The sequence below is a fragment of the Setaria viridis genome, chromosome 5 (genome assembly GCF_005286985.2).
Source record: "Setaria viridis chromosome 5, Setaria_viridis_v4.0, whole genome shotgun sequence".
Taxonomy (NCBI): Eukaryota; Viridiplantae; Streptophyta; class Magnoliopsida; order Poales; family Poaceae; genus Setaria; species Setaria viridis.
This window is the reverse complement of record NC_048267.2, coordinates 6,352,689-6,379,928: the sequence shown is the minus strand read 5'-3', so window position 1 is coordinate 6,379,928 and position 27,240 is coordinate 6,352,689. Positions and strand designations below refer to the sequence as shown.

General features: G+C 44.9%; 3 protein-coding genes and 1 non-coding gene across 4 annotated transcripts; 2 read left to right on the top strand and 2 right to left on the bottom strand.

Annotated features, from left to right (window-relative positions):
* Positions 1-2,475: 2,475 nt before the first annotated feature.
* On the top strand, positions 2,476-9,539 carry LOC117856045 (eukaryotic translation initiation factor 3 subunit A). The gene is made up of 14 exons (XM_034738463.2): positions 2,476-2,633; positions 2,816-2,896; positions 3,577-4,058; positions 4,488-4,703; positions 4,788-5,156; positions 5,241-5,270; positions 5,744-5,971; positions 6,077-6,238; positions 6,779-7,000; positions 7,078-7,278; positions 7,591-7,794; positions 7,880-7,960; positions 8,362-8,563; positions 8,702-9,539. Exons 2-14 carry the CDS (start codon positions 2,851-2,853, stop codon positions 9,238-9,240), a joined length of 2,982 nt encoding a protein of 993 aa, XP_034594354.1. The 5' UTR covers positions 2,476-2,633; positions 2,816-2,850; the 3' UTR covers positions 9,241-9,539.
* Positions 9,540-10,929: 1,390 nt separating this feature from the next.
* Positions 10,930-13,013, bottom strand: LOC117855969 (glyceraldehyde-3-phosphate dehydrogenase 1, cytosolic). Its single transcript, XM_072293543.1, has 6 exons — positions 12,693-13,013; positions 12,302-12,612; positions 12,138-12,194; positions 11,983-12,043; positions 11,828-11,895; positions 10,930-11,608 (listed from the first exon to the last, which is right to left on the bottom strand). The coding sequence occupies exons 2-6, from the start codon at positions 12,425-12,427 to the stop codon at positions 11,438-11,440; spliced, it is 483 nt and encodes a 160-aa protein (XP_072149644.1). The 5' UTR covers positions 12,428-12,612; positions 12,693-13,013; the 3' UTR covers positions 10,930-11,437.
* Positions 13,014-18,102: 5,089 nt separating this feature from the next.
* LOC117859382 (small nucleolar RNA Z247) lies at positions 18,103-18,241 on the top strand. The gene has a single exon (XR_004641180.1). It is a non-coding gene; the product is annotated as a small nucleolar RNA Z247 (small nucleolar RNA).
* A 4,801-nt stretch (positions 18,242-23,042) lies between these two features.
* Positions 23,043-26,470, bottom strand: LOC117855855 (glyceraldehyde-3-phosphate dehydrogenase 1, cytosolic). Its single transcript, XM_072294152.1, has 10 exons — positions 25,395-26,470; positions 25,049-25,204; positions 24,865-24,965; positions 24,626-24,786; positions 24,471-24,546; positions 24,307-24,363; positions 24,152-24,212; positions 23,997-24,064; positions 23,594-23,760; positions 23,043-23,503 (listed from the first exon to the last, which is right to left on the bottom strand). Exons 1-10 carry the CDS (start codon positions 25,732-25,734, stop codon positions 23,395-23,397), a joined length of 1,296 nt encoding a protein of 431 aa, XP_072150253.1. The 5' UTR covers positions 25,735-26,470; the 3' UTR covers positions 23,043-23,394.
* Between the last annotated feature and the right edge of the window lie 770 nt (positions 26,471-27,240).

The window sequence follows — 27,240 nt, the reverse complement described above, 5'->3', positions numbered from 1 at the left end:
ATTTTCAACGCTTGCAAAATAAGGTAGTACTCCCTCCGTCCCGAATTATAGATCATTTTGTTTTTTTTAAATTCATACACTTTGTTATGAACTTGGATATACCTTATGTCTAAATGCATAATAATATTTATACATCTAGAAAGCCAAAACGATCTATAATTTAGGATGGAGGGAGTAAATCACATCTGCCTGGTGGATCTATTTAGCTCAAGTATAGTGTGTGTCACTAGAAAATGAACATTTTTTTGCAGGAAAGAATTGCTATTTGAATTTATACAGTACTCCACTGAGCTGGGGCCTGGGAGGGTAGCATTTTGAATGGATAATGGTGGCATGGTGCTCTTGAGCGAACGCCGTCTATCGGTCTATGCGCGTGCTGCTGGAAATGCCCGTCATATTGCCACATCTTGGGGCTCAAGGATCATGCTGGAAAAAGCGAAGCACGACGTCCATGTGAAAGTCCTCTTTAGACTCCTATATTTTTCTGATCCAAGATATAAGTCCATAGGATGTTAACATCTCTGGATCTCAGCGGGAGCAAGAGCTTTAGGTAGCATGCAGAGTGTAGAGTTAGGCCGCGGGTTGTAGGACATGGGCGTGCATGTAAAGAAAAACAAACCCTAGCTGTGGGATCGGCACGTGTAATCTTACCGTGTTTCTATCTATAATACACAATTCTTCTACGTGCTCAAGAAAAAATACCTATATATTATAACCTCAACTTCATATTCCCATCTATACATTTTTAGTTATTAATGGTTAGAGGTACATAAATTTTGACTTAGAACAATCCTAAATAATTTTACGAGGTTGTGAAGCAATGAAGAAAAGTAGCATGCGGAAAAAAAGTGGGAATAGCTCTAACCGAGATTTATGGTGGCTTCCAGTCGAGTTTTGTGGCCGGGGCGGATCCAAGACAAAAGACTAGGGGGCTTATCTTTTCTTCTTCCTCCTTCTCCCATCTCTTTCTCTTCTTCTTCCTTCTTTTCACCTATGGCTGGAATTTGTAGGGGAATCCAGGGGGGCTCCAGCCCCATGTCAGATCCGCCCTGGTTTGTCGTCTACAAGAGTAGATTTCCACGTGCAAATTTAGGATGGTACTTCGTGTAATTGTGATTGATATTCCCCAGATCCAATTCTTAAGCAAACAACATCAACTCATGTGCAGCATGTTGGAAAATGGCCACCACATTGTCACCTTCTGTCGGCACAAGCACAAGGATCACGTTGGAAATGCCCAACACACCACACCATTTCAGGCCTTGTTTAGTTCCCAATTTGGGAGTGGCAAAATTAGCATTTTACCATAAATGCGCAACTGTAGCATTTCGTTTGTATTTGTGAATTATTGTTCAAACATTGACTAATTAGGCTCAAAAGATTCGTCTCGCAAAGTACAATAAAACTGTGCAATTAGTTTTTGATTTCATCTACATTTAGTACTCCATGCATGTACCGCAAGTTTGATGTGACGGGGAATCTTCTTTTTGCATAGTGCCAAAGTTGGGATTTTGGAGGGAAGTAAACAAGGGCTAAAAGAGAGATGAGTGGCATGTGAAGGCCACTTCAAGATCGTGCTTGGTAGAGCTCCATCTGATTCGGATTCTCTATAGAAGTTAATTCTCTGAGAGAAGTGATTCTGTGGCTGAAAGTGATTCTCTTTGATTCTCTAGCATAAATTCTTGAAATCGGGATGGAGAATTACTTCACAGAATTAGGAGAAGCTACTTTTTTTTTCATCTCCCAGCCTCGTAGTTCATTACAGAGAATCACCTCACAGAATCAGCAAAGAATCACTTCCCTCTGTAAAATTGTTTGTCAGAGCTCCTGCTGGATTCAGCCGAGAATCAGCTCTGAGAGCTCTGCACCCTCAATCTCCTACGACTATGAAGCCAATGAAGAAAAGGAACCCTAATTTTTTTTGTCTTTTGGAAGGAGGTGGTAAAGATGGCGATGCAAATGGAAATCAAATCCAGAGTGGCTTCCGGTTGAGTATTTGTCATGTACTCTTTTGTTTTGCTTAACCTTGTCAGCTTTTTTTCTACTCCTAATCATCCGGCAACTGACTTTTACAAAATCATACTGCATTATACACATAATTTCTTACATTTATCACAAGGACACCAAAAACTACATTGATTTTTTGAAATCAGAAAACTAAATGAGTCAATCTGGTTTCAAGAATTTTGGTAACTTACAATGGCCATACATGTTATTCCTTACGGATAATAATGTTTAGAAGGCCATCTTTCGCGGGCCTCTAGAAGGCCCAATTAAATTTGGGCCATTGTTTCCACTGCCCAATTCCTCCTGTTCCCCGATTGCAAAAACGTGGCCGCTGCGTTGCTACGGCTTGATCCCAACCGCCCATCCGGAGATCGGACGCCCCGCAGAGCCCCTTCACCCGAAAACCGACGCCCACAGATCCATCCACGTCGTGCCACAAAGAAGCTCCGACACGGCCGCCTCGCCTCGCATCTTATTCTCTCACCACCCTCGCGCACCCACGCAACCCTAATAAACCCCTCCCTCCCTCGCGCCGCCGCCGTCTCCATTCCCACTTCCAGATCCCCGCCTCCGACCCCGACGGCCACGCGTCGCCTCCCCCCGCGCAGGTCGCCGGCGATCTACAGGTAACCCCGGGCACCCATCGCTCAGTCTCATCGGGATAGTGGTTTCCGAGTCTTTTGTGGTGTTTCTCTGTGGATTCGACGACGAATCGATCTGTTGAGTGGGTACCCCTTGCTCGCCACTGTTTTCGCGAAATCGTGACCTAATCCGGCTTTTGCCGTTTGGTTTTGTTGGTGCGGTGCAGGAGTAGATCGCCGCCACAGAACCCTCGCTGCGACCATGGCGACCTTCGCGAAACCCGAGAACGCGCTGAAGAGAGCTGAAGGTGAGTCGCTGGGACTTGGCTCGATTTCATCTGTCGATGCTGATTGTTGTTGCCGTGGTAGTCTTGCTGCGATGCCTACCGCGAGTAGGGTTCGTTATGCGCTTGCAAATTATGATAGCCATAAGATGAAGCTTTTTATGTATTTGGTACCTTGCTCTGGTTGATGATGAAAGATTACTGGGATGAAGCCCTTAAGTGGCAGGTGCTAAACGTTAGGTTAGTTTGGAACATTGGCTACATTGAGGTTGTTCCATCAGATAGATAGGTCAGACTCAATTACTGCATACATACAAATGTTAGCCTGCTGGCTTTTCTGTCTCATTTAGGTGGTGGTATAATGGTAACTGGGCCTCATTGGGCATTTTAGTGTTGATGACGCATTGTAGGTCATGCAATATGCTAAGACATGCCATGTTAGGTTTTGGACTTTTAGTGGATGTTGAAGTGACCAATGACTGTTATGCTTTTCTTCTTATCAATGTTTGAACTGGTAGCTTTCTTTTGTGGAAGGAAAATAGAAACCCCAGGATTTTACAACCTCAGTTTCATTTTATCTAAGCTGTTTGATATCTCTTTACTGGATGGCTCATGAAAACATCAAATTTCTAGACATGACTAGCCACTCATTTCGGGGCTGAAGATGTGCATCCATACTAATTGCTACCTGTGCTTTGTTTCAGAATTGATTCATGTTGGGCAAAAGCAGGCGGCGCTGCAGGCTTTACATGATCTCATTACCTCGAAAAGGTACAGGTCATGGCAAAAGCCTCTCGAAAAGATCATGATGAAGTATGTGGAGCTCTGTGTTGACCTGAGGAAAGGCAGATTTGCGAAAGATGGCCTTATTCAGTATAGAATTGTCTGCCAGCAAGTAAATGTGTCTTCCTTGGAAGATGTCATCAAGCATTTTATGCAGCTTTCCAATGAGAGAGCCGAACAAGCTAAGAGCCAGGCAGAAGCCCTGGAAGATGCTTTGGATGTTGAAGATCTGGAAGCGGATAAGCGTCCTGAGGACCTAATGCTCAGTTTTGTTAGTGGGGAGAAAGGAAAGGACCGATCGGACAAAGAAGTTGTTACTCCATGGTTTAAGTTCCTCTGGGAGACCTACAGGACAGTGCTTGAGATACTAAGGAATAATTCAAAGCTTGAAGCGTTGTATGCTGTAAGCTATTCTATTATGAGTATCATTATTTGTTTTTTATTACTTCTGTTGTGATACATAATTTTCTCTGGGTAATGGTATAACATGTTTACCATGCACAAAGATTTAGTTCCTGCAAGTTTTTCTTTGTTATGAATTCTCTACACTTCGTTTTCACTCCTGTCATGTTCAACAACAACCGTATTCGGATATATGTAGCTATAGCACCAGTTGTTCATCCGATTTCATCCTTTTTTCTGTTAATTTTACGTAGAAACTTTGTCTTCTGGAGTCAATAGCTTAATGTATTATCTTATATATTCTGGTTTTAGTTTAGCATTGCTAACTTACCTGTTGGGTCATGTACCTACCTTTTACTCATAGGTTTATTCCTTGTACAAATTGTTCTCCGCTAAAGTCTTTTTGTGACTGATCAACTTCCATATGCAGATGACTGCTCATAGGGCTTTTCAGTTTTGTAAACAGTATAAGAGAACAACCGAATTCCGTAGGTTGTGTGAGATTATCAGAAACCATCTTGCCAATCTCAACAAGTATCGTGATCAAAGAGATCGTCCTGATCTGACTGCCCCTGAAAGTCTACAACTGTATCTTGATACCCGGGTTGAACAACTTAAAGTTGCAACAGAGCTTTCCCTATGGCAGGTTTGTTCCAGAATTTACGTATTTTTCTTCTTTATGCCATAAATGTCGGGTTCACTGAATTGTCACTGAGCCTACATCTTGCAGGAAGCTTTCAGATCGGTGGAGGATATCCATGGTCTGATGAGCATGGTGAAGAAAATGCCAAAACCTTCTGTTTTGGTTGTATATTATGCCAAGTTAACTGAAATTTTCTGGATATCTGATAGCCACCTTTATCATGCATATGCATGGCTCAAGCTTTTCAACTTGCAAAAGAGCTACAATAAGAACTTGTCTCAGAAGGATCTACAATTAATAGCATCTTCTGTCTTACTCGCTGCACTATCTGTGGCACCTTATGACCAGAAGTATGGTGCATCTCATCTTGAGACAGAAAATGAGAAGGAACGTTACATGCGGATGGCGAACCTTGTCAACTTTTCGCTAGATTCCAAGCGTGAAAATAGAGAATTGGTTTGTCCTCTAAACTGTTTGCTAATTAGAGAATGTGTTTGGTAGCTTTTTCCACCCTTACAGATCTCCTTTCCTTTTTTGCAGCCTTCAAGAGCATCTCTTCTATCTGAGTTGGTATGTACTGACTAAATCATTTTCCGGGAACTGTTATTTTTCCTACTACTGTGTACTCTAGTTTTTTGGATGTGCTCTTTGTTATCACATTCATTCCCCTTTATGCAATGTGTTTTTTGAATTTAGTATCTTCTAAGTGTCTTGTACTTGCCTATAATATTGTGTTTTATCACTCTAGGCTGTCTTGCTCAGGAAAATAATTTTTCATGCATTTAATATTTAAGTACTTTAAGCAGCTATGCAATGCCATAACACTTTGTCACTTTCAAAGATCCTTCTTGTGGCAACTGTGCTGTTAATGTTATCTTTATGTGATTGATGAGGGGTTCATTTGTAGCACTTCACATGATTCCACTTTTTACTATATCAGTTGCATAGCTGAGATATGAAAGCACTGCCTGTGGATCGTCAGTATAGAATCACTGTTTTGTTATAAATAGCTATCAATGTCTCTCTATTTTGACTTCTTGTAGGTGTCGAAAGGGGTGCTTTCATGTGCTTCCCAAGAAGTGCGAGATTTGTACAACCTTTTGGAACATGAGTTTCTACCTCTGGACCTTGCATCAAAAGTGCAGCCACTTCTTTCGAAGATTTCAAAGATTGGAGGGAAGCTTTCATCAGCTTCTTCTGTTCCAGAGGTTAAGCTTTCTCAGTACATATCTGCATTGGAGAAGCTTACAACACTGAGAGTGCTGCAGCAGGTCCTAATTCATGTTTCTGCCATATATTTGTACATGTACCTGTACCTTAATATTAATTTCTATGCTGCAATGATGGGTCTTAGCATTCTTCTTTTACCTTTGCAGGCCTCTCAGATATTCCAGTCCATGAAAATTGATATGCTCTCAAGAATGATCCCGTTCTTTGACTTCGCTGTTGTTGAAAAGATTTCTGTTGATGCTGCGAAGCGCAATTTTGTTGCTATAAAAGTGAACCATTTATCAGGAGCCGTTCATTTTGGTACTGTGGTAAGTTGTCCTGATTCCGCACATTAGCAGTTTTGACGTGTTTTCTCACAGTTCACAGTTGTCTTTTTGTGGATGGCCTTTCAACCTTTTTGTATGTGATATTCTGATATAAGATATGCAATATATGCCTTTGATTCTTTTTATATTATTTGGTGTTTATGCTAGGGAAATTTTTCTTGGTGAATTTCATTTTGTTTATTGATAATTACAAGTATGCAGTACCATGTTTCAAGGCTTAGCACAGTGGTTTACATTGTCACATTGTTTGCTTAGTAACCTAATGCATTTCCAGTGGGACGCACAACTGGTACTCATCACCCACAATATGTATTCTGAGCATGTACTCCACTGCGGTATCCTTTTCTTGGGAAATATGTCTAATAAAGTTCTTCATTGTTTCCAAAGATAGTTGTGACATCTGGGAGATTTTGCTGGTTTTCATATGCGCTCGAGTTTACTTGGATTATGTATTATCGAATGCAGAGCTTCAATATTGAGATTGAACATTTAGTTTTTTATGACTGATTTTGCTTTATGTAGGACATCGAATCTGATGGACTAAGTGAACACCTCAGTGTTTTGGCTGATTCTTTAAATAAAGCGAGGAACCAAATTCGTCCACCAGTTAAAAAGCCATCTAAACTTGGTGAAAGTCTCATTAGTTTAGCTGGAGTAGTGGAGAATGAACACAGGAGGCTTCTTGCAAGAAAATCTATCATTGAGAAGCGCAAAGAAGACCTTGAGCGCCAAATATTGGAGAAGGTATACTATTTTATTACTATACAATCCGTGTTAGTTTTTGCTGTTTTATTTAGTTTTACTGATGCTCTCTTTTCCAGGAAAAAGAGGAGGAATCAAAGAGACTCAGTATTCAGAAGAAAAGTGCGGATGAGGAAAGGAATAGACTCCTCTATGAACAAAAGCAGAGGGAGCATGAGCGGATTCGTAGAGAAATAGAGGAAAAAAATAAAGCAGAAGCAAGAAAGTTGCTGGAGGACTTGACAAAGAAAGGAGGCAAAAAACATGTTGTTGTTGAAGGGGTAAGAAACTATTATTGCGTTCCTACCGCTGCTTGCTATGAGTTTCTGAAAACAACAGGTCCCTTGTTTGCTTATTGAAATTCTAGATCAGGTCTATATGGATTTTCATGTAGGATACGATGTTCAGCAGGTGATTAGATAGTCATCACTTTTTCATTTAAATGTAATATTCTCAGATTGGCCCATATGTACATTTAGTACCGATGCTGAAGTAATTTTGACCACACTGCTAGAATCCTCTAGACTAATTGCTTGTTACTCTAATTAATGTACTATCTTTGAACTTTAAATGACTTGAATATTCTGATGTAGGAGCTTACCAAGGAGGCCATCATGGAATTGGCATTGAATGAACAGTTAAAGGAGCGCCAAGAAATGGAGAAAAAACTGCAGAAGCTTGCAAAAACAATGGATTATCTGGAAAGGGCAAAAAGGCAGGAAGAGGCTCCACTGATCGAACAAGCTTTCCAAAAACGCCTTGAGGAAGAGAAGATCCTTCACGAGCAAGAGCAGCTGGTCAGTTCTCTTCTGTTCTTTTGTTGTTTATATGCAGTGCAGATAACTGTCAGTACTCACTTTTGTCTTTAATTTCTGCTTGCAGCGGGAGATTGAACTCAGCAAGCAACACCATGCAGGTGACTTGCAAGAGAAAAATAGACTTTCTCGAATGTTGGAACACAAGGTTTGTATATTCCTCTTTGTTAAGCCTTATATTTGGTTATAATTCAACTTGTGATGCTGTTTTGATAAAGAACCAGCTTCTCTAATTCGAAATGGTTATTTTGATATACACTGCAAATGATTTGTTACCATATAGCGGCGTGAATGTCTGGTTGCTTTATATGTTTAAATTGTGATGCTGTTCTGATCCAAAACCAGCTTCTATTTGTTATTTATAGAATGCCTTAGCCTATCATAAGGTTAGATTACTGAGTTTCAAATGCTGGAAACTGTGTATACTTATAATTTACATTTACAGAACATGATATTCAAATTTAGATGTTTTTGTGTTTGTTACCTCAGATAATAACCTCTACCTTATCCCTTTGCTGTTTCTTCCTGATTTTTGTTTTGTTTTTGCAGAATGCTTTCCAGGAAAGAATCGTCCAACGCCGTGAGACTGAGTTTGGTCGTCTGAAGAAAGAGAGAGATGAACGGATCAATCAATTGATATCATCAAGAAAGCGTGAAAGAGAGACAGTAAGGAAATTGATGTATTATCTTAACCTAGAGGAACAGCGGATTGAAAGGCTTCGTGAGGAAGAGGAAGCTAGAAAACGTGAAGGTAAGTGAATTCTAAACTGATTACACGTATCGTTCATTCATTGTAATTGTTGGGTAGTACTCTTCAGCACCTTTTGGAACTGCAGGATTTGAATCCTACTTCCATATTGATTGTATTTTTTTTTCTCTAATAATGCAGAGGAAGAGAAGAGGAAGAGAGAAGAGGCTGAGAGGAAAGCTAAGCTTGATGCTATTGCAGAGAAGCAGCGACAGAGAGAGAGAGAATTGGAGGAAAAGGAAAAGGCGAGGAAGGAACAGCTCTTAAGAGGATCTGAGCCTGCGCGTGTTGCTGAGGCTGCCCCTGTTGCGCAGCCACCTCGTGAGCCTGCAGCAGCACCTGCTGCTGCTGCAGCTGCTGCTGCAGCAGCTGCTGCTGCTCCAGCTCCTGGCAAATATGTTCCCAAGTTTAAACTTCGTGGCAGTGATAGCAGCAGCAGTGCTGGTGGCAGTCAGAGACCAGCAGATCTGCGTACGCGCGAAGATGACCGTTGGGGACCACGTGAAGAGCGCCCTCGCCCTGATGTCCGTCCAGTCCGCCAAGATGGCCCTCCTGCGCGACAGGATGCACCTCCAGCAGCCCGCCCAGATGGCCCTCCGTCTACCGAGCGCTGGCGTGGATCAAGATTTCCCTCCAACTCTTCGTCCTCTTCATCAACCTGGGGGAGGCCACGGAACTGATGTGCTACTTCCTGAGATTTTTTTGCCGCCCGTCAATGTGGAGACTTCAGTGCACAATGCCAGCCAGTGATCTCGAGGAACATGGTTACTTGTTTGCTTTCTTATTGCGCTGACTGCACCTAAAATTTTGGAGCTAGTCTGTTAGGGCTACAGCACCTTTCCAGTCAATGTTTGACGTTCCAAGTTGCAGCACTCCATGCACATTCTGTCGTTATTTGTTAGTAATACTCGAACCGTATGTTTCTGTTGGTGCGCAAAACCCGCCTTTTGCTAAATGCAATCACTGTTTTCGTGCTGCCTATTATTCTCATTTGTTCTCATTTGTGTTGTATTGTGTTTCGCTGTGATCGTTTGCAGGACTTCTGGGAAAAGCTCTCCTTGCCAGCATGTATGACAGTCTCCGGAGATGATAAAATAGAGTTTGGCCCTAAAACGTGTCCAGTTGGCCATATAACACGTTGTCTATGGGCCTGTTTTCTTCCACTTGCTAAACTTTAGCACCCGTCACATCGAATGTTTAGATACTAATTAGAAGTATTAAACGTAGACTATTTACAAAACCCATTACATAAGACGAATCTAAACGGTGAGACGAATCTATTAAGCCTAATTAGTCCATGATTTGACAATGTGTTGCTACAGTAAATATTTGCTAATGATGGATTAATTAGGCTTAATTAGGTTTAATAGATTCGTCTCGCCGTTTAGATTCCACTTATGTAATTGGTTTTGTAAATAGTCTACGTTTACTACTCCTAATTAGTATCTAAACATTCGATGTGACACGTGCTAAAAATAAGACACGGGAAGAAAACGCCCCCTATATGTCTGGCACTCCATGTTTCCGTAGTTGTCCTGCCATAGTTTGCGTCTCGATGGTCGTATGGTTTGGGCCTTTGGGTCTTTTACTCCGTCTCTCTGTCTCAGTTCTCTCGTCTCTGCTTGTATACTGTGTGTTCGCTGCTTGACCACACACATGGGATTGCAAACTAATGAAAATCATCTTGATTCAAAGGAGCGATTAGTGCTGAGCAAAGCAATACAAACATACGGCCTCCTTCGACGGAGCTTGCCCGTAAGAAAAGAGAGAGAATTGTACACCAAACTACATCGTGCAGGGCAATTGCCAAGTAATCTTCGGTCTCCGAGAGGGATGCAATTTGTTCGGAAGCTGGCAGCTTTGTTTTGGCTCTGCTGGAATGGGATAAATAAAATACAGTAAGAGCAGAGGATCAAGGAAGTAAGGCTGCAGTTCTATGTATACATACTCCCAAGTGCACTGGCAAAATTCCTGAAGGGATGGGGCTTTGTTATTTGGTACAAGTTCGTAGTGTGATCTGTCATTTATGATTTGTGAAGGCAGGGGAAGATTGGATCATCTAATTGACCCTCTGCAAACAGAGCCTTTATTAACGGTATTCAGGGCAGAAAACGATCTCGGAATGGGCAGTACAGTGGTGGAAACGAATGCCTTGACTACAAGCAGCCGGTAACATCTTCTTGTTAGTAAATTGAAGAATCTGCTCGTTTCATGTCTAATTCTACACGCTTTAACGACCTTTGGCAACTGTTATATAGGAGGAGTTGATCCTTTGCAGGATAGTCTCCCATGGGCACACACACATGAGTCCAGCAAACAATACAAACAATGTGCAATGCCATAATGCAACTACAAATAGTCGGCTGAAATCAGTGCAAGGCATTGGTCTATGCTTTATCATATTCTTTGCTCCTGGCATTGCAGGGCAAAGAGCAAATTTGACATTTACAGTTACAGAAGGGATCCCAAGCAGGGACAGAACGTGCCGATCCCTATACTGAATCAGCACCAATATAGTATCAGAAACACTACAAGGGTTATTACCGGGACAGAACAACAAAGATATTCCAGTCAATCCACTAATCTCTACACTGCACCAACAGCAACTGTTTCTTGACAGACTGACTGTCAGTGGAGCAAACAAGTCCAAGATGCAGACACAGCTTCAAGTTGCAAAGTTCTCAGACTAACTCCAGTCGACAGCCTCCCATCGGCACGCAGTGGGCAATATCCACACACCAGCCAAAGATTCCTCTGAGTCGATGCGCAATCTCCTTATCATCAGCACAAAACCAATACATGTATATATATATTAAAATCACATACATCATCATAGTTGCAGTTCATTTTGATACATTTTACTTTCACAATATAAACTTACCTGGTAGCAATACGGTTAGTGCTACTGTAGCATCCAGCCTTCTCTAACGTGACTTTGAGATCTACACTTGAATCATCAACATCAACATATCTATCGAAAACAGCATTTGCATGAAAAAGCAAGCTTGTGGGTTGTTCATCCCATTCCTCGAAGACCTTGCAGACAGCCTGAAGTTCCATTGAAAACCAATGTTTAATAATTGAAATGCCATAGATCATAGTTCGCAAATACAAGCAACGTCATATCAAAATCAAACAACATTTCCACGGATCAAAAGTGCAGAGTACTCTCTTGTATTAGAAACTGTCGGGTCTACTATGTATAATGAAAGTAATAGATATTTAACAACAAGCAACAGAAATTCAGGTGAATGTAAGGTTGATTACCTTGGCTGCAACTGTGCTTCTGGTAACAATAGAAAAGGTAGCAGCCCGTTTTGCACTCTCCCCATTATCTGAAAGGTGATATCAGACAAATATGACAGCATCAGGGTACAAAACATAATAAAACGTCTTTCACATAAATCTTGCTACGAATGTACCTGTGCTGAAGTGAAGTCTACTGATTGCTTCATCCACATGTAATCCAAAAGAAATGATTACCTACATTATTACATTTAATCCGTCAAAAAAGTTAACAAGCAAGAGGTGCCGCACAGGAACCAAATACAGTTGGAGGAACAGAAATAAGAAATACCTTGGGAAGGCATCTTAGGCAACTGTTCCAGCTTTCATTCTTGTCAGAGATCTGAGCCTGATATAAAGATGAGCATGACATTTAGTAATTAAACACAATGATTGACAAGAAAACCACGCAGGGGAAACGAAACATGAGATTCAAGATCATGACTGAACATCCACCTTATCATCCACCTTAACACTGTACTCCACCACGAAATCAGCATTCACTTGTTCCCAAGGAACTTGATTTTTCCCTAGAATGCAAAAACCGTGTACTTCCAGCAGATCATTCATATCAAGAGACATAGCAACTAGACACAAGTCAGTCCGTACCTGAAAACAGTGACTTCCATCTGTTCTAACAGAGCATTGATCTTAATTTTCTTATCCCCCTTCACACTGGTGTCTTTTGCATAATACCTTTTCTCAAAGACCGATGTCTGATGATCTTTCTTTGCAATACGTATGTTTGTACTTTTCCAAATTTCGACCTGAAAAAGCAACGATACAAAAATCATCTAGTGAAACTAAAATTAACAAAAGATAAATACAGTCCAGTGCTGGTATTTACCATACGATCAAGAGTCATTGAAGGGTCATTGATAGCAACAACTTGTACATCAATGCTCCGCAGTCCCATTTCGACAAGAATCCGACCAACTTGGGAAAATCCTAATCATCGTGTAACAGATTCAATCAGAAGATTTTGAGCCTTTGTGGTTATTTAAAGAATTATTTTGATGCAGCATATCATTTATACCAACTCTGATACTTGTTTCTTTACTACCAGAATCTTTGGTAGAATCTCTCATCTCTGCTTGGCTAGAAAATCCATGCAGACTACCAGCAGGATTAACCATGACAGGAACATTGTTGGATGGTTTCAGCACGATCTTTCTTTCTGCAATGAATAGAATCGGTTTAGACATCAAGAAACCGTAACTTCAGAGTTCAGAAGAAATCCAAGAAACGAAAAGGAAGAAAGAGACGGGGGAAAATGGAAGAGGCATGCAGATGAAAAAAAGATTCGATTCACGGGAATCCACATTTGCTTGCAGGAACATCAAGAACAGGAAGAGAAATCACCTCTTGCAGATGGCACGCGAATCTGCAGGATTGTCCAGAGTTGAATTACGTCATCCTCGACGACGGTGACGTCGCCAGACCATGAGCGGCGGTTCTTGCTCTCGAGCTTCGCCTGGTCGCCGACGGAGAAGCGAGCCCGGGACGTCTTGGCTGTCTTGAAGTGGACCATGCTCCAGAGCGGTTTTCCAGGCTCCACAAGGATCACGTGCCCAGGGTAAGTGAGGCCGCGAACGGAGAGGCTGATGGCCTCTTCCTTCAGGCTGGACGGGAACCAGGCGGCGGCGAAGAGAGCAGGGGAGGAAGAGGACGACGACGAGGAGCACGCCGGGTTTTTTTTAAACGAACCGGCAGAGGAGAGCTGCCTGCTCCTGCTGTTGGAAGTTGGCGGCTTATATAGACGGCCGACGAGTACGCGAGCGGTGATCGGACGGACGAGCTCGTCGCCTGCCGTTGTGCTCGAACGGCCGAGATGAAGCCTCGCGCTGCTCCAGCGGCAGCGCTCGTCCAGGCGAAGGGGGTTGGCGGGCGTGCTCTCCGCCGCCGCCGCGGCCTCCGCGCGGCGCCGCTGGATCAGCACTGCCGCCGCGCCAGCCCACCGGCTCCGTTCGCCGAGAACCGTGCCCCCGTGGCCGTGGGCCGGCCCTTCCGTAGGAGCACATCGATCTCATCTGAGATTTGGGCAGCGGGAGGGAACTGGGCAAAGGGATGAGCACTAGCGGCGGGCGGGGAGGGTCGAGACTGCGGTGAGGTGGGGAAAACGAGTGAAGGGGTTTGGCTTGGCCTGCCGCCGTATGGATTCCGTTGGGGACGGAGCGAGGGAGGGAGGAGGACATTAATTTTGCCGAGTCAGTAATTTTTTTCAAAGATCTTTATGAATATTGAGATGATAGAGTTTTACGAAATGAGAGAGGAGTTTCATTCCATAAAATCCAGCAGGTACACTCACTAAGTTTACAGTCTCAGTAACAGTACAATAAAAATGTGCATTGAGACTGACCTAAAGCGCTTCCCCTCCTCGAGGAGGCAAGCCGAGCATAATGCTGTGGAGGTTGGAGTGTTTGAAAGAAAGGGTGGATATTTTCAGAAACAAAAAGTTTATGATCTTCTCTAGCTGCATATGTAAAATTAGATATCTAATTTTTTTACTAATCTGCCCATAAAGTTTTCTCAAGGGCTAAATATGGAAAGTCGACCTCTCCTCTTCCCTCCTTTGCATAGCCGATCGTGCTTGTTCCCTTTCGCCGCCTCCATCATCTTCATAATGACCGCTCCCTCTCCCTCCTCCATCTGCAATGGATGCCTCCGCCGAGCCTCGGTTGCGAGGTCCGGCAACGGCTCACCTACATCTAATGTTGCCCTTCCCCGTCGGCAGGGTTGTGGGGCTCAGGGTGTGGGAGGGCGTGGGCGGTGAGGTCAGCAGCGTGCTGTTGGATGAAGCTGATGGGGCTGGCGGTAGGTTGGGCACAAAAATATCCTTGAACGATCGTTTGATACGTCCTGCGCATGATTTCATTCAAAAGTCTAGATTTTTTCCCTCATAGATTGGTATATTGAGTTCGTGAGGGAGAAATTTAAGTCTCACCTATAAGCATCACCCTTTAAAAAATTTAAAATATAATACGTATTTTAAAACATAGTTCAAATGTAGATGTACCTTTGTAAATGTATGAATGCATATTGTATACCATACTTATATATATGCCTCCTAGCTACTATGGATAGTCACATCACGAGCGTCCATGTTGAGTCTCACGTGGACATGACCAATGGACGGGGGCGGAGCCAAGGGGCCTGGCAGGGGCCTTGCCCCCTTACGATCCATGTAACCAAGGTTACTATTTACTAAATCATCATTTATTTAAACTAATCACTAATTATTTAGGCTAATTACTATTCATTTAGCCTTCAAATAATATTTTTTTTCTTGTAATTAGTCTTCTAATTGTCCAATTTTAACTATCACAACCATCGTAGACATTATCCCAAACAAATCTATTATCTCTCGAGATGTTTTGGCTTGCCTCTATCCCTCTAAGTGTAATTCCCAGCTCCACCTCTGCCAATGGAGCTATGCTTTAATAGTAGGTCGTTTTGATTTCTCTAAGTACATAATTTTTCTATATACCTAAATATAGCTAATGTCTGCGTAGAAAAACTTTAAACCTCAAAAAACAAAAAAAATCTATAATTACTAATTATCGGCGGGACTTGCATCCATCATCGCATGGAAGGCATAATCCAAACGCACTTGTTAGATTCCAAACCCCAGTCCCTCTCCGCCTCGTAATTCCTGCACCTGCCCTCCCCCGTCGTCGGCCGCCTAATGTCGCCGGTGGCCAAGTTGAATACCCATGCGCCGCCTTCGCTGCACCGCGTTGATTCTGCGAAAAGAGAGCAGAGCGGGATGTTGGTGAAGTACACGGAGTCAGGCCTCAGCCATGCTCCGTCGTCGCCGTCCACGCGAACGGACAGCGTCTGGTTTAGGTCGCCGATGAGGAAGGAATAGCCGCGCAGGCAGGTTGCCTGAGCCCACGGCGACGACGATGACCCTTGCTCCGCGCAGCTCGGGTCGTAACGTTGCACGAGCATGTGCACGGCAGGCGGCGTGGAGTAGCACCGCTCGATCAAGCTGCACACCACGTGGAGCGCGCCGTCCCCGGCGAAGGCGAGGTGTTTGCGGCCGTAGACGAGGCCGGGAGGCATCGTGGGCGCGGCGAACGTGGCGAGCGGCGCCGGCGAGGGGGACGGCGCGGCCATGTCGATCACCCACACGTCGCCGCGCATGGTCATGTAGTAGAACTTGCCGCCGTGGTACGCGACGTCCAGCACGCGCCTCTTGTAGTGGCCGCCGGGTTGCAAGCAGCCGAGACCGGCGAGTGCGCACCAGCCGCCGCAGCCGGCCCTGGTGAACACTACGGCTTTGCCGCCGGCCGGGCGGTGGGTGCGGGTCACTACCGCGACGGCGAAGTCGTGCTCGGTGGGGCTGGGCGAGAAGGCCACCTTGTGGACAGTGTTGCACAGCGAGATCTCCTCCTCCTGGCTACCGTAGCACGCTGGCACGCGGGCCCAGCCCAAGGCGGCCGGCACGTCGACGCGCGCGCCCGTGAGCGGGTTCAGCAGCGAGAACCGGATGGCGTAGTCGCCGTCGATGTACGCGCCGGCGATCCACCCGCCGCTGGCGCCGACGCAGCGGAGCCCCGCTCCGCCCGGCGGCGTCCAGCGGAAGGCCTGCATGGTCGGGACGGAGAGGAGCGTGAAGGCGTCGGTGCAGCCGGAGCCGTGGGGGATGACCACCCACGGCGGCGGCATCCTCGGCGCCGCGCGTTGGTCCTGGAGGTCGTCGGCGGCTGCCTTCCACGAGCGGCACACGGCGCGGAAGCATATGCGGCCGGGGACGGCGCTGAGGAGCTCGCACACGCGTGCCAGGAGATCAGTGGGCAGGCCGGCCCAGTCGACGACGAGCGCCGGCGGAGGACTGGCCATCTGGCCGTCGTCGCTCGACATTGACGATGTTGCTTCTCCGCAGTCAAACTCGACGTACTGGTCTACTGATTGTTCGTAACAGAACCGCGTTATTGGATTGAATATCCCGGTATTTCCAAGTTATTAGATGCTTCAACCTACAAGGTTACGACTTACTACGACACGGATTGTACCTTTTTTTTGAAATAATTGACACGGATTGTACTTACTTTATATAAAGTCTTATAAACAAATTTGGCCGCATAACGATCCGAATCCGAACTCAATTTGATGCACGGGGAAATACACACCCAATGTCTATTGGACCAAAGGGCAAATGAATTTGTCTGCAACAGGAACTCTTTTCATCCCTCTTCGTTTTCTCCGTGTTCTACGTTACATGTCCGCCAACCTCAGTTTCCATTGATGTCACAAACCTAGCAGAGAGGACTAACGTGCACCAACACACGCTGATCAACAAGGAGTGTGGTATGGCTGAGTCGAGAGGTCCGGTCGCATTGATGTCCCAATCCAACCGATCGGTATGCGACTCATGTTGATGTTCTAATTCGAACAGCTAGAGAAGTTGTTTGAGATGAGTTCGGTGCGTGCTGACTGTTAAGCAAAACGTGTTGGTACAGGACTACTCAAGCGTAACGCACGGCAACCTGGTTGAGGTATGACGCAAGGCAAGGATAAGGTGCACGAGTCTATCCAGCTCCGAGAGATAGAGTCCTAGAATATTGTAACGTTCTTGATAGAGTTAGGATGGTTTAACCGTATGCTCAAAAGACAAGCTGTAATCTATCTCATATTTTTGTGACAGCCTCCAGCACTATATAAACACGGAACCGTGGGATGCGAGTTTGCTAACCACGTTTACCAAATTGTTCTACATATTTTTCATGGTAATCAGAGCCATCTTCATCTAAGAAGCGTCGACTGTCATGGCGACATCCTCCTCCTCGGCGACAGCATTGGCGCCACTTGGCCCCCAAGTCACCGAGAAGCTTACTAGAGATAATTACGTCTTGTGGAAGGCGCAAGTTCTCCCACCTATCAGGGGGGCGCAGCTGATCGGAATTCTGGAGGGATCCGTCAAAGCCCCATCTGAGTTTCTGGAGATCGTCAAGGAAGACAAGTCCAAGGAAATTGTTAGCAATCCGGCGTACTCCTCGTGGCTAGCGCAAGACCAGCAGATCCTTGCTTTCCTGTTCAATTCAGTCACAAAAGATGTGCTTGGACAGGTAGCAACTCTCTCCTCATCTGCAGAAGTTTGGGCGGCACTGGAGAACATGTTCTCCGCCCAATCCAGAGCAAGAGTAACGCATCTACGAATGCAGTTGTCAACTCTCAAGAAGGAAAGTATGACGACTTCAGTTTACTTCAACAAGATGAAAGCGATCGCCGACGAGCTCGCTGGTGCTGGTAGAAAAGTCGAAGATGACGAGATGATATCCTTCATCCTTACTGGTTTGGATAGTGAGTATAATCCCATTGTTACTTCTGTCATGGGCCGTACTGATCCAATTCCCTTGAGCGAGTTGTATGCTCAGGTGATGGCGTATGAAACAAGGCTGGAGATGTTGCGTAATAATTCTGGTGGTCAGTACAGCTCGTCTGCAAATGCTGCATCGCGAGGCCGTGGGGGTAATTACAACCCACGTGGCCGAGGGAATTTTGGCCGTGGCCGTGGAGCAAGTCGAGGCGGCAGAAATTATGGTGCTGATGATAGTCGCCAAGCATTCAGGAGTGGCGGCCAGGGCCAAGGAAACAACAAGCCAAAGTGCCAGATATGTGACCGGCCAAATCATACAGCAAGGGAGTGCTGGTACAGGTATGATGATGATAATCAAGCAAACAGCAACAAGATGTCCAACTCCGGCCCTGCTGCAGCCTATGGGATTGATACAAACTGGTATGCTGATAGTGGAGCCTCAGATCACATTACCTCGAATCTGGAGAAGTTAACTATGCAAGAAAAATACGGCGGTCGAGATCAAGTATATTCGGCAAGCGGCCAAGGTATGAGGATTAATAATATCGGTCATTCTATTTTGCAAACCCCTTTCCGCGATCTTTTCTTAAGAAATATTCTACATGTTCCAAGCTCACATAAAAACCTTGCTTCCGTTCATCGCCTTGCTCTTGACAACAATGTTCTTTTTGAATTTCATCCCAACTTTTTCCTTATCAAGGATCGAGCAACGAGGAAAATTCTTCATCGAGGAAGATGTGAAGGGGGTCTCTATCCTTTGGTGCCATACAAGTCAGGTGGCATCCCCAATAAAGAAGTCCTAGCCGTGAGCAGACTGACGACAGAACGGTGGCATAGTCGTCTAGGACATCCTGCTTTTCCTATAGTTTCTCGTGTTCTTAGAGCTCATAATCTACCTTTTGTTAGCAATAATACTATCGAGTCAGTGTGTGATTCATGTCAAAGAGCTAAACGTCATCAGCTACCTTATTCTATGTCTGAAAATTCAGCTTCTGCTCCTCTTGCTTTGATCCACTCTGATGTGTGGGGGCCGGCGCCCACATCTGTTGGGAGGTTTACCTACTATGTCAGTTTTATTGATGATTTCAGTCGCTACACCTGGATTTATCTTCTTAAAAACAAATCAGATGTGTTCGATGTATTTCTGGATTTCCAAAGACTAGTTGAGAGACAATTTGATAAGAAAATTCTTTCTATGCAAACAGACTGGGGAGGTGAGTATGAAAAGCTAAATTCCTTCTTTCAAAAGACTGGGATAACTCATCGTGTTTCTTGTCCTCATGCACATCAACAGAATGGAGCCGCTGAAAGAAAACATCGTCATATAGTAGAAGTTGGGTTAGCTCTTCTTGCTAAAGCTTCCATGCCTCTGAAGTTTTGGGATGAGGCTTTCCTCACTGCCACCTATCTCATCAACCGCCTCCCCAGCAAGGTCACCGATTATCAATCCCCTCTTGAGCTAATGTGTCATGAAAAACCCAACTATTCCTTTCTTCGAGTATTCGGGTGTGCCTGCTGGCCGAATCTTAGACCTTTTAATGCTAAAAAGCTCGCTTTCCGCTCTGTCAGATGTTCTTTTCTTGGTTATAGTTCACGCCACAAAGGTTACAAGTGCCTAGATATTTCGACAGGGCGAGTGTATATTTCTCGAGATGTCGTATTCGACGAAGAAGTATTTCCTTTTGAAGCTCTACATGATAATGCCGGGGCGAGACTTCGCCAAGAGATCCTACTCCTTCCTTCACACCTTCGTCCTAATTTTGGGGGAGCAAATAGTAATGATTTGGTATTATCTAACCCTCATAACAATTTTTCTAGTGTTGATGATGCACAGGAAGCACGCAGGGATGAAACAGATGCGTTAGGCTTGTTTCCAGGCGTAAGCTTGCAAATTCCAGCTGCCAGACAATGTGGCACAGAAACTCAGATGCACTCATATCCGTTTCCGGACGCTTCAGACTCTCCGGCCGATTCTCCACCGTACACGCCAGGCGCGTCTCTCGCCTCGCCTCTGTTTGGCGAGAGCGCTGGTAGCCAGCAATTGGCGCCGAGCGGATCCACCCCGGACAGCGCGCCAGCAACAGGGGGAAGCTCGGACGGATGTTCTACGGACTCTGCGGTAGCTGACCAGGCCAGATCTTCTGCGGTTCCCGGTGCACAGCAGCAGCAACGTGTGATGACGAGGTCCCAACATGGTATTTTTAAACCAAAGACATATACGGATGGCACAATTCGCTATACGGGTTTCTGCTCCACAGGAGAACCTGACTCCCTGGCTGAGGCACTTGGTGATTCACGTTGGACTCAAGCTATGAAGGAGGAAATTGATGCGTTGCATCGAAATAAGACGTGGCATTTAGTTTCACCTAAGCTAGGTGTAAATCTTATTGATTGCAAATGGGTCTACAAGGTGAAAAGGAAATCTGATGGAAGCATTGATAGATACAAGGCTCGTCTAGTCGCGAAGGGATTTAAGCAAAGGTATGGGATTGATTATGAGGATACTTTCAGTCCTGTCGTAAAAATTGCTACTGTTCGTTTGGTTCTATCTATAGCTGTTGCAAGAGGATGGTGTCTACGACAGTTGGACGTTCAGAATGCGTTCTTACATGGCGTTCTTGAAGAAGAGGTGTATATGAGACAGCCGCCAGGTTTTGAGGATGCAAAGTGTCCTGATTTTGTGTGCAGACTAGACAAGGCGTTATATGGCTTGAAACAAGCTCCTCGAGCCTGGTATGCTCGGCTCAGTTCAAAATTGTGTGATCTTGGGTTTAAGGCTTCAAAATCAGATACTTCGCTATTTATCTACTTAAAAGGAGGTGTCACAATCTTCATGCTTATATATGTGGATGATATCATTGTAACCAGCTCATCGTCTGAGGCTGTGGCAGCGTTACTAAAGGATTTGAAAGAGGAGTTTGCCCTTAAAGATCTCGGAAGTCTAAACTATTTTCTTGGTATAGAAGTTCAGCCGATGCAAGGAGGTATTCAATTGTGTCAAGAAAAATATGCAAGAGATATTTTGACGAGAGTTGGTATGTTGAATTGCAAAGAATCACCAACTCCTTTGTCCTCAGCTGAAAGGATGTCAAGGGAAGATGGAGAACTTCTGTTGCCTGGTGACTCAACTCGGTACCGAAGCATAGTAGGGGCGTTGCAATATTTGACTCTGACTCGGCCAGATATAGCATTTGCTGTAAACAAAGTTTGTCAGTTCCTGCATGCGCCAACAACAACTCATTGGAGTGCAGCAAAGAGGATCTTAAGATATGTTAAAGGAACGATCAGTATGGGGTTGAGTATTAAAGCATCAGACTCAGTTATGGTCAGTGCATTCTCTGATGCAGACTGGGCAGGATGCGTTGATGATCGTCGGTCGACAGGAGGGTTTGCTGTCTTTTTTGGGCCGAACCTGATTTCTTGGAGTGCCAGGAAACAGCCTACAGTGTCAAGATCTAGTACAGAAGCTGAGTACAAATCTCTTGCTAATGCTACTGCTGAATTAATTTGGGTAGAGACGTTGCTAAGAGAATTGGGAGTAAAATATCAAATTCCTCGTCTATGGTGTGATAACCTTGGAGCAACATATCTCTCAGCAAATCCAGTGTTTCATGCAAGAGCTAAGCATATTGAGATTGATTTTCACTTTGTGCGAGAAAGGGTTACAAAGAAACAGTTGGAGATTCGGTTTATACCCTCAGAAGATCAACTAGCAGATGGTTTTACAAAAGCACTTGCTACACAAAAATTTAAGATGTTCAGACACAATCTTAACATGGTTAAGAAACCGGGTTAAGATTGAGAGGGGCTGTTAAGCAAAACGTGTTGGTACAGGACTACTCAAGCGTAACGCACGGCAACCTGGTTGAGGTATGACGCAAGGCAAGGATAAGGTGCACGAGTCTATCCAGCTCCGAGAGATAGAGTCCTAGAATATTGTAACGTTCTTGATAGAGTTAGGATGGTTTAACCGTATGCTCAAAAGACAAGCTGTAATCTATCTCATATTTTTGTGACAGCCTCCAGCACTATATAAACACGGAACCGTGGGATGCGAGTTTGCTAACCACGTTTACCAAATTGTTCTACATATTTTTCACTGACGTCCCAATCCAGCCACCCGGTGAGGTCTTGTAGTTGTTTTGATTCATTTGTTGTTTGCCTAGCCATAAAAAAAAGAGAGACAATTGTAATGTTCGGCCTGTAGGCTCCGGCCCCGTTGAGACAAAAGCCCATAACCTGACCCAATCGAATACCCCTAACACAATACCAAAGGCATCCAGCAAACTACACCGTGCAGGGCTATTGCCAGAACAGGAATGTAATCTTCGGCCTCCAAAAGAAGTAGCGCAATTTGTTCTGAAACTGACAGCTTGAAGCAGTTGCTTTGTTTTGGCTCTGCTAGAATGGCAGAAATAAAATACAGTAAGAGAAGAGGATCAAGGAAGTAAGGCTGCGGTACTAGCATATTGATGGGGCTTTGTGATTCGGGATAGGTTCGTAGATGTGATTGGTGCAGGCAGGGGACGTTTGGATCATCTAATTGACCCTTTGCAAACAGAGCCTATCTTTACGGTGTCAGCGCAGCAACCGATCGATCTCGGAGCGGGAATTGCAATGGTGGAAACGCATGCGTTGACTGTCAAGAAGACGGCAGCATTTTCATGTCTGCTTCTACACGCTTTAGCGACCTTTAGCAATTATGCCCGGGAGCTGATCCTTCGCGGGATAGACTCCCATGGCATGCCGGCAACTGTCCGGGTCTTTCAACAACAATAATAATAAAAAGAAAAGATAGACTCCCATGGCATCCGTCAGTCGAGCAAACAATAAAAAACAATGTGCAAGGTTATAATGCAACTGCAAGCAGTAAACTTAAATCAATGTAAGGCACTGATCTATGCTTTATCATTCAACTATACAAAAACTATTTGGCATCAATGTGACATAGCTCCTGGCATTGCAGGACAAAAGGCAAATTTGACATTTACAGTTACAGAAGGGATCCCAATAAGGGACAGAACGTGTCAATCCCTATACTGAATCGGCACCAACATAGTATCAGAATTCAGAAACACTACAAGGGTTACCGGGGCACAACTACAAAGATATTCGAGTCAATCCACTAATCTCTACACTGCACCAACAGCAACTGTTTCTTGACAGACTGCCTGTCATTGGAGCAAACAGGTCCGAGGTGCAGACACAGCTTCAAGTTGCAAAGTTCTCAGACTAACTCCAGTCGACAGCCTCCCACCGGCACGCAGCGGACAATATCCACACACCAGCCAAAGATTCCTCTGAGTCGATGCGCGACATCCTTATGATCAGAGAACCTATATATGTATATACATATATTAAAATCACATACATCATCATAGTTGCAGTTCATTTTAAAACATTTTACTTTTACAATATAAACTTACCTGGTAGCAATACTGTTAGTGCCACTGCAGCCTTCAGCCTTCTCTAACGTGACTTTGAGATCAACACTTGAATCATCAACATGAACCGGTCTATCAACAACAGCATTTGCATGAAAAAGCAAGCTTGTGGGTTGTTCATCCCATTCCTTGAAGACCTTGCAGACAGCCTGAAGTTCAATTGAAAACCAATGTTTAATAATTGAAATGCCATGGATCATAGTTCATAAAGAAAAGCAACGTCATATCAAAATCAAACAACATTTCCACGGATCAAAAATGCAGATTACTTAGGGAACCTCTATACCCTCTTGTATTAGAAACTGTCAGGTCTACTATATATAATGAAAGTGATAGATATTTAACAACAAGCAACAGAAATTCAGGTGAATGTAAGGTTTATTACCTTGGCTGCAACTGTGCTTCTGGTAACAATAGAAAAGGTAGCAGCCCGTTTTGCACTCTCCCTATTATCTGAAATTTGATATGAGACAAATATGATAGCATCAGGGTACAAAACATAATAAAACGTCTTTCACATAAATCTTGCGATGAATGTACCTGTGCTGAAGTGAAGTCTACTGATTGCTTCATCCACATGTAAACCAAAAGATATGATTTCCTACATTATTACATTTAATTCGTCAAAAAAGTTAACAGGCAAGAGGTGCTGGGCAGGAACCAAATACAGTTGGAGGAACAGAAATAAGAAATACCAGGGGAAGGCATCTTAGGCAACTGTTCCAGTTTTCATTCTTGTCAGAGATCTGAGCCTGATATAAAGATGAGCAAGACATTTAATTAAACACAATGATTGACAAGAAAACCACGCAGGGGAAACGAAACATGAAATTCAATAAGATCATGACTGAACATCCACCTTATCATCCACCTTAACACTGTACTCCACCACGAAATCAGCATTCACTTGTTCCCAAGGAACTTGATTTTGTTCCCTAGAATGCAAAAACCATGTATTTCCAGCAGATCATTCATATCAAGAGACATAGCAACTAGACACAAGTCAGTCCGTACCTGAAAACAGTGACTTCCATCTGTTCCAACAGAACATTGATCTTAATTTTCTCATCCTCCTTCACACTAGTGTCGTCTTCTTTATAGTACCTTTTCTCAAAAACCAATGTCTGATGATCTTTCTTTGCAATACCTATGTTTGTACTTTTCCAAATTTTGACCTGAAAAGATATGATACAAAATTACCTTGTGAAACAAAAATTAACAGAACAGAACTACAGTCTGGTGCTGCTATTTACCATATGATCAAGAGTGATTGAAGGGTCATTGATAGCAACAACTTGTACATCAATGCTCTGCAGTCCCATTTCGACAAGAATCCGACCAACTTGGGAAAATCCTAGTCATCGTGTAACAGATTCAATCAGAAGAGTTTGAGCTTTTGTGGTTATTATTTTAGATAAATATTTAGATGCAGCATACCATTTATACCAACTCTGATCCTTGTTTCTTTACTTTCTTTACTAGGATCTTTGGTAGAATCTCTCAACTCATTTCGACTAGAAAATCCAGACAGATTACCCACAGGATTAACCATGACAAGAACATTGTTGGCTGATTTCAGCAAAAACTTGCTTTCTGCAATGAATAGAACTGGTTCAGACATTAAGAAACCATAGCTCAAGAAGAAACCAAGAAACGAAAAAGAAAAAAGAAGTGGGGGAAAAAGAAGAGGCATGCAGATTAAAAAAGATTCGATTCACGGAATTCCACATTTTCTTGCAGGAACATCAAGAACTGGAGGAACAAGAACAGGAAGAGAAATCACCTCTTGCAGATGGCACACGAATCTGTAGGATTGTCCAGAGTTGAGTTACGTCGTCCTCGATGACGGTGACGTCGCCGGACCAGCAACGGCGGTTCCTGCTCTCGAGCTTCGCCAGGTCGCCGACGGAGAAGCGAGTTGGGGACTTCTTGGCTGTCTTGAAGTGGACCGTGCTCCAAAGCGGTTCTTCCTGGTCCACAACTTTCACGTGGGCGTGGTAAGTGAGGCCGCGGATGGAGAGACTCATGGGCTCTCCCTTTAGGTTGGACGGGAACCAGCCGTCGAAGAGCGCAGAGGAGGAGCCGGAGGAGGAGGAGCACGCCGAAGAAGAAGCGCGCTCCATTGTTCTGTTTCCGTCTGTCTGGTCCTATTGCTGCAATGAAAATTGGAAGTCGGCGGCTTATATAGACGGTCGACGAGTACGAGAGCTCTGATCGGACGGACGGCATTACCTGCCGTTATGCTCGGACGGCCCAGATGAAGTCTGGCGGACGGCCCAGATGAAGTCTCGCGAGACCCGACCGGCACTGGCCGCCGGCGTGCGGTGCTGCTCCTGGGCGTCGAGCGCCAAGGGGGTCGGCGTGCTCTCGCTCTCCGCCGCGGCGGCGGCGGCCGCCGCCGCCCGCGCCACGGGTCGCTCCGCGCGCTCCAGCTTGCCGTCCGCGCGGCGGCACCGCTGGACCAGCACCACCGCGCCAGTCCCCCGGCCTCGTTCGCCGAGCGCCGTACCCCCATGGGACGGCCCTTCCGCGGAGCCACAGGGGCACATCGATCTAATCTGAGATTTGGGGCGGCCGGCGACCAGAGAAGGGAGGGAGGAGCACGGCCTCTTGCAGTGGGGAGGAGGGGAGCAAAAAGTGAAGGGGCTCGTGGGTTGGGACTTGGCTTGCAGCCGTATGAATTCCATTTGGGAAGGATCGAGGTGCTAGTGCACCGAGCTGCTTTGGGAAGTGACTTGGAATAGCTACGATCGCACGACCGTTTGACTCCAAGGATGGATGCACCATGATTTTGTTTAGTTTGTTTCATTTGGAATAGACATCATTTGTTGGGTTGGATCACGTTCGGGTTGGGTAAAAAAATTGTCAGGTTTTCCTTTCGGCCCGAATCCGGCTTGACCCGACCCATCATCCATCAGTTTAGTTTTTATAGTTTGAGCCTGACCCAAAGATATGGTCGGGTCAGGGTAAACCTAAATTTTTGTATATATTTTTTTGGGTTGGGTTGGTTTTTTTGGATTTCGGGTTAAAAAATAGTTGCGGTGTTTTATGACGGGTTGTAAATCATGGTCCGTGCCGACCCAACACATTGATTAGGTTGGGTCAGGTCGAGTTCATCGGGTTTGACAGCTCATGATCAGGTCTGATTTCGAAGAAGGCTCTACTTTTGTTTAAATAAACAACTTCTGACTTGTGGCTGCTTTGGCATAATGTTTATAGAATTTTGCTATAGTCTGGGCATGTATTTGTCAGAAGGTATATGTCAAATTTATACATCCGCACCCTTGTCGTGGATGGTGTGGTGGTCTCCTCACATCGTGACAAGGCGGCGGCGCTCACGGGGCACCTGCAAGCTCTTCTGCGGGCGCGCGCAGTGGACGCGACCGCGGTTGATCTGGACATGCTCTACACCGGCAAGGAGAAGGTCAATCCAGCACCGCTCATCTCAACGTTCACCATGGCTGAAGCTCACGCTGCCGTTAAGGGCATGAACCGCTCGAGCTCCCCCAGACCGGATGGGTTTGGCCCGGCGTTCTACGCTGCGACATGGCAAACTTTCGCACCGGCTGTCATGCAGTTGGCGTGGGAGTTTCATTCAATCTGGGGCAGCTGAGCTTGAACGCCTGAAC